At 51.5% G+C, this 13,046-nt stretch overlaps 5 protein-coding genes across 5 annotated transcripts; 3 read left to right on the forward strand and 2 right to left on the reverse strand.

The window, feature by feature from the left end:
• The first annotated feature begins 245 nt into the window (after positions 1-245).
• Positions 246-3,250, forward strand: K441DRAFT_290709 (pre-mRNA-processing factor 39). The gene is made up of 6 exons (XM_067640980.1): positions 246-521; positions 578-793; positions 848-951; positions 1,327-2,523; positions 2,859-3,048; positions 3,105-3,250. The coding sequence occupies exons 1-6, from the start codon at positions 432-434 to the stop codon at positions 3,126-3,128; spliced, it is 1,821 nt and encodes a 606-aa protein (XP_067508178.1). The 5' UTR covers positions 246-431; the 3' UTR covers positions 3,129-3,250.
• Positions 3,251-3,864: 614 nt separating this feature from the next.
• K441DRAFT_421536 (cyclase/dehydrase) lies at positions 3,865-4,554 on the reverse strand (the record flags this gene model as incomplete). Its single annotated transcript, XM_067641546.1, has 2 exons — positions 3,865-4,119; positions 4,177-4,554. Coding segments are annotated over 2 exons (633 nt in total), but the record flags the coding sequence as incomplete, so codon positions are not given.
• Positions 4,555-5,282: 728 nt separating this feature from the next.
• Positions 5,283-7,750, forward strand: K441DRAFT_290797 (HET-domain-containing protein). Its single transcript, XM_067640982.1, has 2 exons — positions 5,283-5,858; positions 5,909-7,750. The coding sequence occupies exons 1-2, from the start codon at positions 5,495-5,497 to the stop codon at positions 7,510-7,512; spliced, it is 1,968 nt and encodes a 655-aa protein (XP_067508180.1). The 5' UTR covers positions 5,283-5,494; the 3' UTR covers positions 7,513-7,750.
• K441DRAFT_290770 (S-adenosyl-L-methionine-dependent methyltransferase) lies at positions 7,751-9,967 on the forward strand. Its single transcript, XM_067640981.1, has 2 exons — positions 7,751-8,357; positions 8,589-9,967. The coding sequence occupies exons 1-2, from the start codon at positions 7,988-7,990 to the stop codon at positions 9,689-9,691; spliced, it is 1,473 nt and encodes a 490-aa protein (XP_067508181.1). The 5' UTR covers positions 7,751-7,987; the 3' UTR covers positions 9,692-9,967.
• A 15-nt stretch (positions 9,968-9,982) lies between these two features.
• On the reverse strand, positions 9,983-12,830 carry K441DRAFT_628870 (gamma-glutamyltranspeptidase). The gene is made up of 4 exons (XM_067646212.1): positions 11,951-12,830; positions 11,181-11,760; positions 10,718-11,011; positions 9,983-10,536 (listed from the first exon to the last, which is right to left on the reverse strand). Exons 1-4 carry the CDS (start codon positions 12,352-12,354, stop codon positions 10,087-10,089), a joined length of 1,728 nt encoding a protein of 575 aa, XP_067508182.1. The 5' UTR covers positions 12,355-12,830; the 3' UTR covers positions 9,983-10,086.
• Between the last annotated feature and the right edge of the window lie 216 nt (positions 12,831-13,046).

A 13,046-nucleotide genomic window follows, 5' to 3' on the forward strand; every position in this document is an offset into this window, starting at 1 on the left:
ACGCCTTGATATGGTTTTGGGGTATTGCATGGATTATGGCGATGGTGATAGAGTACTCCGTACATATCGGTAATAGTGAAGGGGTTTTGGCCAATTTTGCTAACCCCAAAGGCATGTTCTATTCGGTTGGGCCAAGAGCCTGGAGGCTGGGGAGGCACCGTTTGAAAAGCTTCATGTCTTTTAACAAGAACTGCGGAGATACCAATCTGATCTGAATTTCTCTCTCTGAAACGAGTCGTATCTCCTTGCAACGTGAATGCTTCGCATGAAAAAGTCTTGGCGTTGGCTTTGAGGCTCAAACTTAGCGGATGATCTCTGCCCTCGATCTCACAAACAACCCTCAAACACATTCAGCTCACCGTCACAACACCATCCGCCATCACTGTCCATCTACTTGAACATCCAACTACACTCTATAGTGACCACTGAATATGGTGTACATTCGTGGTAGCATAGCCGATATCAGTTACAGTGGCACAGATGAGGAGAATGCCGAGCTGAGCAAGCTCACAGCCGAAGTGGTGAGGCTACTCTCTGAGTATACTACGACTTTACCCTCTTGCTAACATCCTCATAGCAAGAGAATGAAGACAATTTCGGAGCATGGGAGAGACTCGTGCAGGCCGCTGAGTCCTTGGAGGGTGGGCTCAACCGGAATTCAAGTCCTCATACCATCGCCTTTGCCCGGGCCGTATATGATCTTTTCCTCGCGAAATTTCCCCTCTTCTTCGGATACTGGAAGAAATATGCGGATTTGGAATTCTCAATCGCTGGCACAGAAGCAGCAGAGATGGTGAGTACTCCAACTACTTCACCATTGTGAATTTATGTCGCTCACTAAACGTAGATCTACGAGCGAGGTGTCGCTAGCGTCACAACCTCAGTCGATCTGTGGACCAACTACTGCACCTTCAAAGTAGAGACTAGCCATGATCCCGACGTGATCCGAGAGTAAGTATCATTGGTAGTCTTTCCTTCCCCATAACAGTTATTCAAATTCAGCATGACCGCAAACTTCCAAACGTAAAAGTCCAAAAGGCGATGGGCTCAAATATGGGTGAGAAAGTCACAACCAACCAACGCCGTGGAGTTACTTCTCACATCCAGTCTTCAGAGGCCTTTGTTGTCTTCGCTACACACATTCATATGATATGCCTCGCGGGCATTCCTTTTCTCGCGGTCTCACAAAGTGCATGGAGACTGCTACTTGCTGCAAGATCATTCGACCTGACAGTCTACACGTAATCTGTTTGCTGCCCTCTTCACCCTCCCTTATGCTAGTGTATACCCCTTCACCTCAAACGCGGGCTGATTGCAGTATCTTAGATTATTTGAGCGTGGAGCTCACAGCGTGGGTTTGGATTTCTTCGCCCACCCATTCTGGGACAAGTACCTCGAATTCGAAGAGCGTCTTGAAGCTCAAGACAGAATCTTTGTTATACTAGAACGCATTATCCACATCCCTCTACATCAATATGCCCGTTACTTCGACCGCTTTCATCAAGTCGGCACCACTCGCCCTATTTCAGAGCTACTTCCTGCGGATATATTGGCCCAGTTCCAGGCTGAGATCGCAATGGAGAATCCGGGTAAGATGAAGAATGATATGGAAATTGAGCGCGATTTGCGAGCGCGTATCCATGTCTTCCACCTCGAGATCTTCCACCGTACACAGACTGAGACCACCAAGCGGTGGGCATACGAACAAGAGCTGAAGCGTCCTTATTTCGTGGTGGACGAACTGGACGAGGCGCAGCTTGTCAATTGGCGCAAGTATCTGGACTTTGAGGAAGTTGAGGGGGACTATCAGCGTACTGCCTTCCTTTACGAACGATGTCTAGTTACTGCAGCGAGTTACGACGAATTTTGGCTGCGATATGCTCGTTGGATGATCTCGCAACCCGGAAAAGAAGAAGAGGTCCGGATGATCTATCAGAGAGCCAGCTGCCTCTATGTCCCGATTTCGAGACCGGCAGTGCGCCTGCAGTATGCGATATTTGAAGAGATGTCGGGAAGAGTTGACGTCGCTCGAGCTATCCATGAGGCAATACTCATCAATATTCCTGGTCACCATGAAACGATCGTGTCTTGGGCCAATCTCGAACGCCGACACGGTGGCCTTGACGCAGCCATCGCAGTCTACGAGTCTCAGATAAACTCAAAATCATGTGACATCTACGCTCAAGGCTGGCTGGTTTCTGAATGGGCTCGTCTTCTTTGGAAAATCAAGGGCTCACCAGAAGAAGCTCGTCAAGTGTACCAGAAGAACCAACGCTGGTACCTGGATGTTCGAGCTTTCTGGATAAATTACTTGGAGTTCGAAATACAGCAACCATCAAGCGCAGAGACGGAGAAAGAGTGTTACGCACGTATCTCACAGGTGCATGACTTCATCCGTACCAAGACTCGTCTTCAGCCTCAAACCATTAAAGACCTTTCTCACTGCTACATGGTATACTTGCTGGAACGCGGCACCGAAGACGCTGCGAAGGAATACATGATGCTGGACAAGGAAGTTAACGGGTGAGTACCTTCTCCTCAATCCTCCCGACCACCCACCCCACTTTTGATGAACACTCTCACTACTCGTCAGCTTGACTGAAGCCCTTCATGACCATGCGTGCCCATGATCTAAACGCATCTGCGTTTCACCGGATTCATTCGTGACCTGGTCTTGCCAAAGCCTAGCCCATTCCCAACCCTGAATATCACTCGTCCATATACATTTCCTTGACGTCACTAGACGTTGTGAGGCGTGTTTATACTTTCATTGTCAATGGCACCAAAGATCGTGTTAAATTTGTTAGACGGATAAAGGACCATAGCTTGCTAACGCGAAATGTCCCTTGTCCACATAGCCCATTCTCCGTTCAAAGCCAGCTCAAAGCAAAGGTTGCCGAGGATGGCAAAGAAAACACGACGCAGCGTCGGTTGATCCTTGAGAATGGGCATCCTGGAGTCGAGGTCAATGAGGCAGCCGTTCGCCGTGGCGAAAATATCTATACCAAGTATTATCAGCAACAGGGCGAGCAGCCATCTAACGGTCACGTATGTCTACTGGAATTCCCCCTAAAAGAGTCCTCAGCTGACAAAACATGATTTAGCCTACACCACTACGATACTCCTGAAAGCTGTAACTCCGCAGGCCTTAATGGAATGAGCTTCCTTTAAGCTAGCATATACGGAGCATAGAGAAATATGGGCTTTCCAAGGCTTTCGTGTGCTACGTACCTTTCTTCATCGCAAGGTATCTTTTAATTGGCAACTGCAAAGCTTCGGCTGATAGTCCAGGATTGTTTTCTTGTCTAAAACTTTGCTTGTTGTCCGACCTCAATAGTGATTTCTGTGGACCAGATAGTCTCTGGGTTTGGTTATTTTCTCCTATCTTCTCCATCTGTATTCTCTTTTTGCACAGGGATGGTGCTTATGACGGGTATGCGTGCATCGGCTGTAGGGTCTTCATGGCTCAGGGCTACTGGGATGAGCCAGTATAGGTCCAATGGTCTGGAGAATGTTTTGTTTAGTGCTACTTCTAGGTAGGAAGTAGCTAGGTAGATGCTCCAAAGAAATAAAATAGATTCCTGAGGGCTATTTGTGTGGGTGTGCTTGGTGAGAAGACCGATCTTACTCATCCATCTAGTCTATGTTTACTTCTTAAGACTTGGAAGCCCTTGGATCCACCACCTCACTACGTAACTCAACGAACTTTGTACATCCTTTCACAACCTCCATACCACCCAAAATTATATTCATTTGGCATGCTTAACACACCAGTCAATCTGTAAACCTAAATGAATCCCTGCAACTTCACCCCCTCCTACTCGTCCTATTAAGCTCCGGCCTACTCTTTCCCTCGTCTAACCGCCCCTCTAGCACACTCTTGACGCGCTCCTCGAAGGCGCGGATCATCATCTCAGCCACCTTGGGCGCGGCACCGACGCTCAGGGCGCTATAAATCGGATTCGCAAACTGAAACTCAATGGCCAAACTAACCTCGGTCTGCTCCCTCGGCGGCGTGTACGGGAGCGGCCGAACGGTCCACCGCGTCAGGAGATGCGTCAGCAGCTCTGTGCGCACCGCCTCCTCCTGCTCCTGCTCCCGCTCCTGCTCCCGCTCCCGCTCCTGTTCCTTCACCCCCGTCTCTGCTCCCGCAGCTCCTCCTACTGCAGCCGTGACGCGATGGTGCGCGACGTCCTCCTCGGCAAGCGTGGTGCGCGACGCGCCGCCCACGGCCTCGACGACGCGGCCGGGGACGCAGTAGATGCGGCTGCGGAAGGCCTCGGTGATGCCGGCCCAGCCGACGACGAGGCGGGCCTCGGACGGCCAGCGCGTGTGCGTCGTGCGGTCGGGTGCGGACCAGCGCGTTACGGTGGAGGCCTGGCAGTAAGGCAGGAAGCTGCTGTATTGCGGGACGTCGGCGATGATGTTGTAGATTGCGGCGCTGGGGTAGGGGAGCGTGCGGGTGGCGGTGAGGAGTTGTGGGGTGGAAGTTGTGGCGAAGGGGTTGGGGACGAAGGTGCGGTGGGGGGTAAGGCGGGTGAGCGGTGGGAGGCGTGGCGGGCGGAGGGCTTTCATGGTGAGGGTTGGCTGGTGAATTGATTAATTGTACGAGATAATTGAGTTGGAGGAATTGGGGACTGTCACCTTGATTCCATAACGAGGGGAGTGGAGGATGGAGTGTCACGAGCAAGGAAAGGCGTCTTTGCATCATCTACAGTCGAAAGCCAGTTAAGCTTTTGAGGCTCTTGTATCTTATACGTCGGGGCCATCTCCGAGAGATCAGCAGGGTTCCTCCGAAGGCGAGCCGAGTCAGGCACACATTTTCTATTTTGGGGCCTTTATCGATATAGTCGTTTAAGAAATATCGGTAAAATCGCCAAGCCGCAGCAGGACTCATCCCCCCCATTAAAACAATATACCCCATATAACTCCACCAATGTTAATCTAATTTATATACATAGAGCTCTATTTTATAGTCCTATTCTAGGGCTATAAAATGGGCCTTTATTTATAAAATATAGAGCTATATTAGTAGTATTATAGGGGATATTTTGTAACAACTGTAAAACTTAAATTGAGGCTGCGCTAACTAATCTAACCCCTCTATCTATAAAAATAAGTACCCTAATAGCTCTACTAGAATAGCCCTAGAATAGTACTATAAAATAGGTCTCTATTTATAAAATATAAAGCTATATTGGTGGGGATACAGGGGGCGTATTATTTTGATGGGGGTTGTGATGCGTGTCGTACGTTTGGATCTGAGCACTTCTGAGACTTCAGCCTTGCTCGTCAAGTCTGACGCGTCCTCTATTTCTTTTAACACTTTCCTTACTTTCTTCATTGCATCTCTATTTAGCCTACGTTTAGCAATCTATTTACTTTCTTTTTCTACGCGCCCACAATATCTTGCCCGCTAGAATTCCCTGTCACTCGCTCGTGCAGCCAGCCTCAAGCTCGTCACCAGTCAAGCGCCTGGTAATAACTTAGAGCCATGCCGCTCTGCAATTATTGTACCGTGTTTGTTAAAGAGCTCCTGACCACGCCTCGCCTCAAGACACGTGATGGGCTTGGTGATCCGGATAATTCCACACTCTCTCACCACGAACATCTCCCTAAAGCATCAGACCTCCCCGCTTACGCTCGTAATTGTTCCCTTTGTGCACTGTTTATGCAAGATGTAAAGGCCGAGGCCTCCTATTCTAAGAAAGATATCAAGGAAACACTAGGGAACCTGCCTTCTAAGCTTACTCTACTTGGTGGAGATTGGTTCTCTGACAGAGTCAATCTGTACCGTCTCATCTTTACTACAGATCCGGTTACGACCAACAGATTTTTCCGAATTTATAAAAATCCGGGTTAGTTCATGACAACCTGTTCAAGACCATTTCTAATCCCCATTGTGTAGATGATAGTTCAGATGTATTAAAGGACTTGTTTTCCAGTCCTCCATTTCTTCCAGGCTCGGAAGTTTCTTTTTCTTGGATTCAGAAATGCCTTAATCACTGTATCACAAACCACGAACACTGCAAGGTCGCCATTAGCGGCGCCACGCTGGATGATGTACCATTATTACCAACTCGGGTTCTAGACCTACAGATAGCGCAAGGAGAGTCCCGCATTCAACTCGTTGAAAGTTCTGGGTCTCGCGCCCCCTATAACTCTCTCAGTTACTGCTGGGGTCAGCAGAAGAAGAAATGGCTTCAAACAACAAGAGCGAACTTAAAACAAAACATGAACAGTATGTCGATAAGGACATTGCCAAAAACGTACCGAGATGCTATAACGGTTACGCGCAACTTAGGCGTAAGGTACTTGTGGATTGATGCCCTATGTATAATCCAAGATGACAGCAAAGACTGGTCGCAAGAGTGTCAGAAGATGGGGCAGTACTACGAGAGTGCACGCCTAGTTATTGCCGCATCTGGGGCTAAAGACCCGAGTGAGGGATGCTTTCTTCAACCATCATTTTTGCCGAAAGTGGTTCTGCCGTTATATCAAGATGGCGTTGCTGTGAGCTCGTTCACCGTTGAATTGAGCGCGGATTCAGAAGACGACGATCCTTGCAATTCACCACTACATGAAAGGGCCTGGGCCACTCAGGAATGGTGGCTAGCTCGTCGAACAGTCCATTTTTTGAGGGCAGGCTTGGTGTGGGCTTGTAATGCCTATGGAAACGACGAAGTCCCTTTTGCAGTTTCAGATAATGGATGCTCTAGGGATCTAGAAATGTACCGGGACTGGGATATTATTGTAAACAATTACACGATGCGGAGCCTTAGTCATCAAAGTGACAAGCTTGCTGCACTACAGGGGCTTGCCAATTCCCTCCAGCAAACAAACCAGGATAAATATGTGATGGGGTTGTGGGCACGAGATCTCCCTCGCTCCCTGTTATGGCTCACGGGTATTTACAACTACACTGAGAGAATAGAGGAGCTTACCAGATTTCCCTCATGGACTTGGGCTTCAGTGCACGGCAACGTCATCCCTTGGAAGATGGAAAATATTGCTGAGGACAGTGCAACGCTCTATGGAATTTTGGACGAAACTAGAAAGCTCAGTATAGAAGCACATACTGTCTCTGGGATCATTGCTCATCGTCACTGGAATTGTGTTGATAATATGATCTCACAATATACTCTCACGCATGGAGCAAGAGACGTAATTTCTCCGGAGGCTATAGTAGATGATGATGAAGTACACATTGGCTGGGCTTCTTTTGACGAGGCATATGATTACGGAGAACACACGGTTAATTGCCTCTGTATCGTCGAAGATACGCCCCAGCAGACAGTAACGAGGAAGCCCCCAGAAAGGGGCGAACAATCTCCAGAAAAACAAAAAAGGAGCTTCCACTGCTTGATAGTCGAGCCGGTTGAGGACGACGAATTACAGAGTGATATACCTGCTGAGACTTGGGTCCCAACATTCCGTCGTTATGGAGTTGCACATATCGTCAAAGCCTTCACAGAAAACGAACTGAATCAATCTCTGGTCTATCTTGTCTAACACCACCAATAATTTCAACCGTTCAACATTTCCTGGCGTATTCTACCAGATTTACTGCCTCAGACGCAAGTATCTGGAGACTTTATCAGTTTGCTAGGAGAAACTGCGGGGGACAGCAGCCTTGGATGGCTGGCGGAAGTTTTGAATTGATTAATTTTTATGTTGGTTGAGGGTTGTGAGCTTTTAGAATTGGTTTCACATTTACGAGTTTTATATAGTCGTTAATATGCTCCCTCATCATCAACTGTCAAAAGTCAGTTAAGCTTTTGAGGCTCTTGTATCTTATATCAGCAGGGTTCCTCCGAAGGTGAGCCGAGTCAGGCACACATTTCCTATTCTGGGGTCTTTATCGATAACTGCCTTTTTTGCTCCCCACCACTCAACACCATCCCGCTATACAGCCCGCCGTATAACCTCTCACCGTTGTACGACCCTTCCTCGTCGTACCGCAACGACCTGCTCCTCCTTCCTCACAATGGATACCACTAGCAATCCCCCCAAACCTGAACGGCAGCAGCTGCCAAAGAGCATGGAGCATCTCCGCTTCGCTGTGACCATGGAGCCTGTACCGGTGCCCAAATCCTCTGAAGAAGAGGCAAGAGACGCGTATGGAGTGCCGGCAGCCTTCAATCCTATCCGCAAACCGGCACACCGCTCGCACGATGCAGCAAACAACCAGAAGCGGACGGACCCGTTCGCGTTCGGGTCGCGGTATCTGGAGGAGGGCGACGACATCTTCGAGTTCAATGCGTGGGACCATGTCGAGACGGACGATGCGTACAAGGAGTTTGCGGAGCTGCAGTACGCGAGGCAGCGCGAGGCGCCTGTGTCGGAGTTTGATAGAGGTAAGTACCTTTTGCCTTGAATGTTTGGATCTCTGGATCTTTGAATCCCTATTCCCTGCTCTCTACTCACTACTCCCTACTCTCTACTTTCTACTTTCTACTTTCTACTCCTGCTCTCTACTCTCTACTCCCTACTTTCTACTTCCTAAACCACACCCGCTTCCTCACCGCCCTTTCCACTCCCTCCCCTCTCCACATATTCCACCCCAACGCTAACCCCCTCCCCACTAGGCCGCTTCAACGCCAACCCCTCCAAATGGTGGAACCTCTTCTACGCCCACAACCGCACCAACTTCTTCAAAAACCGCAAATGGCTCGCGCAGGAATTCCCCATCCTGACCGCCCTCACAACCCCAACCTCCCCGCCCACGCTCCTCCTCGAAGTCGGCGCCGGCGCAGGCAACACCGCGTTCCCGATCCTCGCGCTGAACCAGAACCCGGCGCTGCGCCTGCACGCGTGCGACTTCTCGGCCCGCGCCGTCGAGCTGGTCCGCGCGCACGAGGCGTTCGATCCGCGGTACATCCGGGCGGATGTGTGGGATGTTGCAGGGGCGGAGCTGCCGCCGGGGATCGCGGAGGGGAGCGTCGATGTCGTGCTGATGATCTTTGTGTTCTCGGCGCTGGCGCCGGCGCAGTGGAGGAGGGCGGTCCGGAATGTGTGGCGGGTGTTGAAGCCTGGGGGCCGGGTGCTGTTTCGGGATTATGGGCGGGGGGATCTGGCGCAGGTGCGCTTTAAGAAGGGGAGGTGGATGGGGGATAACTTTTATGTTAGGGGGGATGGGACTAGGGTTTATTTTTTTGAGAAGGACGAGTTGGAGAGGATTTGGGGGGGTGAGCGGGGGGATAACGAGGGGGGCGAGATGGGGGGTGAGAAGAGGGATGAGGATAATTCAAGGAAGGGCGACGAGAGGATCGCGGAGAGAGTTGCGGATATGACACTCAATTCGGAGGAGCAACAGGAGAAACCTTCGGAGGAGCAGCAGGAGAAACCTTCGCAGCCGGACAATGCTTCTGCTCAAGAAACTGACGAGGCCGAATTTCCGGCGTTTGAGATTGTCCATTTGGGCGTCGACCGCCGCATGCTGGTGAACCGGCAACGCAAACTCAAGATGTACCGTTGCTGGATACAGGCCGTATTCAGGAAACCAGGCGCAGACGCTGCTTCTAATGGCACTGAAGACTTAAAAGCCCCTGAGGAACGAGAAGCTCCTGAAGACCGAGAAGCTCCTGAAGACCGAGCAGCTCCTGAAAGTCGAGAAACCCCTGAAGGTCAAGAAGCTCCGGGGGACCGAGAAACTCCTGAAGATCGAGAAGCTCTTGAAATACAGTCATGAGACTCCCTCATCCTTCAAGTGCAAGACACTCCCTCGGGGCCTTGATGCTGGGAAAGAGCAGATGAGCGTGTGGATGCAAGTATGGAGCAGTCCCTGTCAGGCCTTCACTAACTAGGGACGTTAAAACCTGCCATGGCAGGCCTCAGTCTATCCGGCCGAGCGCCAATACACTAAAGTGCACAGCCGCAGCAAGAGATGCATGCAGCTACAAGCGGTGATGAAGACATCTCAAAATAGAAGACCTCGAAATGGACGTCCCGACATGACACGCAGCTCATATAGAAGCCACAGAAGCTCTTAGATATCACGTATTTAGCGACTAGATGCTAGAATATGTACAGCACCTCCTTAAACAAATTTCTAAATATCTACACCATTGCTCATCCCACCGACCCTCACACTGCAAACCCCCCGGAATTAACCTGCCTCGGCTCCCCCGCCGCTTCAAACGTCCCATTCCCCAACCTCCTCAACGCCTGCGCCGTGCTCTGCCTCGGCCCAACCCACGTCACATTATGGCCGCGCAGACGCATGTACTCGACAGTCGCATTGTCATACGCCCACTCGAAGCTGACCTGGTTGGGGACCAGCTGATCGTGCAGGCGCGGCATGGCGAGCGCTTCCGGCGTCGTCGCGCCGCCGTCGAGCACGTGCCACAGGTTCTGGATCGTGGCGGTGATGATGCGGCTGCCGCCCGCGGAGCCGACGACGAGGTAGAGGGAGCCGTTGGCGTGCTCGACGATGGTGGGGGAGATGGAGGAGAGGGGGCGTTTGCCCGGGCGGATGTAGTTTGCTGGGGTGGGGATGTAGCCGAAGGCGTTGGAAGTTCCGGGGATGGAGAAGTCCTGGGGTTAGCGGGGTGGTGAGATGTGGGTTTTGGGGGGAGGGGGGGGGAAAGAAAAGGGGTGGGAGGTAGTTAAGCGGGAAGATCGGGAATTTAGGCTTTCTTTTTCTGGGAGAGGTGCTTGTATATTGGTATTTAATTTCGGTGAGTGTAAAGGTAAAGAGGTATGTAATAGCACTCACATTCATCTCGTTGTTCATAATTACCCCTGTTTCTGGCACCATTACCTGTGACCCGAACAGCAGGTTTATAGTCGTTGTCAACGATATCGCCATGCCAGAGGCATCCGCCGTCACTATATGCGACGTCCCCGGTGTCTCGAGACTCTCCAGCCCCGCCGGGTCGTACCAGGAGACATTCTGGGTGTGGAAGTCTGAGATCTTCGACCGGATTTCCGCGGCCGTAGACGCCTTCAGCATGTCGTCTTCGTACTCCTGCAGCCCGCTGATAAAAGATGGGTCTCCAAGGTTAGTTCGCTAGAAAGATAGTCAGTCATTCAGTCTCAGTCTAGCTAGAAGACCGGAGCTTTTAAGAGAGGAAAAAGGAGGAAAAAGGAGAGGAAAAAGGAGAGAAAAAAAGGACAAGAAAAGAGAAGAAAAAAGGAGAAAGGAAAAGGAGAAAAGAAACAAGCAATCGAATACCCACCTCCCCATACCCAAACCGAATCGCCTCATCCAGCCTATGCGTGCTCAGATTCACCAAGGCCGGATCCCCAAAGCGTTCGTACCCCTCGACAGTCTTCATGACGCTCAGCGCCACCCCTCCGCTACTCGGCGCACTACCGCTCGTCAGCTTGAACCCGCGATACTCAATCTGCGCCGGCTTCCGCAGCGCCACGGTATAGTTCCTTAGATCCTCCAACGTCATGGTCCCATTCGCCCTCCTCAGCGCGGTAATCGTCGCGTTGGCGATCGCACCCGTGTAAAAGGCATCTGCGCCCTTCTGTGCAACCGCCTCCAGCGTATCCGCGTATCGCTTCCGCGTCATGGTATCGTTGAGCGCGAGCTGCGTGCCGTTGGGCGCGAAGTCGATGGCCCAGGTGGGGTCGGTGGTCAGGAAGTCGACGCTGCCGGCCGTCGCGGCGGCCATGTAGCTCACCAGGTCTTCGGTGACGCGGAAGCCATGGCGCGCGACGCGGATGGCGGGTGCCATCACGTCCGCCCAGGGCAGTCTCCCGTAGTGCTTGTGGAGGTATTCGAGGCCGCGTAGCTGGCCGGGGACGCCGCTGGAGGGTGGGGGAGTTAGAGTTTCTCTCTGTTTCGTTCTATGGAAACCGCCTGACCCTCTGGGAACCGGCGTTTTTATATCCCAGATCAGACATGACCTCCAGCTAAAAAAAACCCCCCCAACTCAAAAAGCCAACTCAAACAAAAGCAGGATCGCCAAAAATGAGGAAAAAAAGGGAGAGAGCCCACCTAGCTAACCCCCCATAAATGCTCGCCTTCACATCATCCTCATACATGTCCTCAAACGCCGCCGCCGGTGCCGTCTCCCTAAAATCCACAAACTCATAACTCCCATTGCTCCCCCGCACAAGCATGAACCCGCCGCCCCCCAAGCCAGAGTGGTACATGCCAACGACACCGATACAGAAGACGGTGCCGACGAGCGCATCGGCCGCGTTGCCACCGGCCTGCAGCAATGCGGTGCCAATGTGGCTGCAGAGGGCGCTTTCGGAGGCGACGGCGCCGAGGTGGCCTGGGGGCAAGTGTGGTGGTGGTGGAGAGGGGGGGTGGGCGGAGGGGGGCGCGGGGACGGGTTGGACAAGGGCGGGCTGCAGCGTGAAGAGCGCGGTGAGGTAGCGGGTGAGGGACGGCATTGCAGGAGGTGGGAGCTGAGAGGTTCGAGCTCAAAGGTAGAGATGGAGATGTAGGTGCGGATTGAGGAGACTAGTAATTTTAGTAGTTGTGGAGTCGAGAGAGAGGCAGTTCGGTGCGGAAGTCTGTCGTGATGGCGGGTGAGGTTAAAATGGTGGAGTGGATAGGACGGTGCTCATGCCGGACGACACGCGAGCTGGCGGGTAGAGCGCAGGGCGAAGGTTCAGACATCTGGAAGACGGATTGGATTTAAAAGCTTGTAGGGGAATTAGGCGTGGATAGCGGAGGTTGCTGATCTTGGTGGGATGGGGCATGCGACAGGGCATCACGAGAAAGTTCCCAGGAACGGTCAAAGGTCTATTGGCGGGGTTCGATACGCTTATCAATACCGACGAGTACTCCAGTCATTTGCTCCATATCATTCAGAGGCACCCAGATCCGATTAACATACCATTTGTAGAACCTTCATGCAATATACGCAGCATGCTTTTTATATTAATACGGTGCTACCCCGCAGATGGGTAAATCATCCAATTGCTAACGCCCATATCGTATCGTACTACATAGAAAAAGGTCGGTGGTAATCATACACCCCCTAATTAATATACATACACCTCCCTAAAATAGGCCTAGATCCTTACACATTGAGTTTAAAAATTGCGTGAGTTTAGCTTTACAGCTAGTTCTACAAAAT

The sequence above is a fragment of the Cenococcum geophilum genome (assembly GCF_001692895.1).
Source record: "Cenococcum geophilum 1.58 unplaced genomic scaffold K441scaffold_6, whole genome shotgun sequence".
NCBI lineage: Eukaryota > Fungi > Ascomycota > Dothideomycetes > Gloniales > Gloniaceae > Cenococcum > Cenococcum geophilum.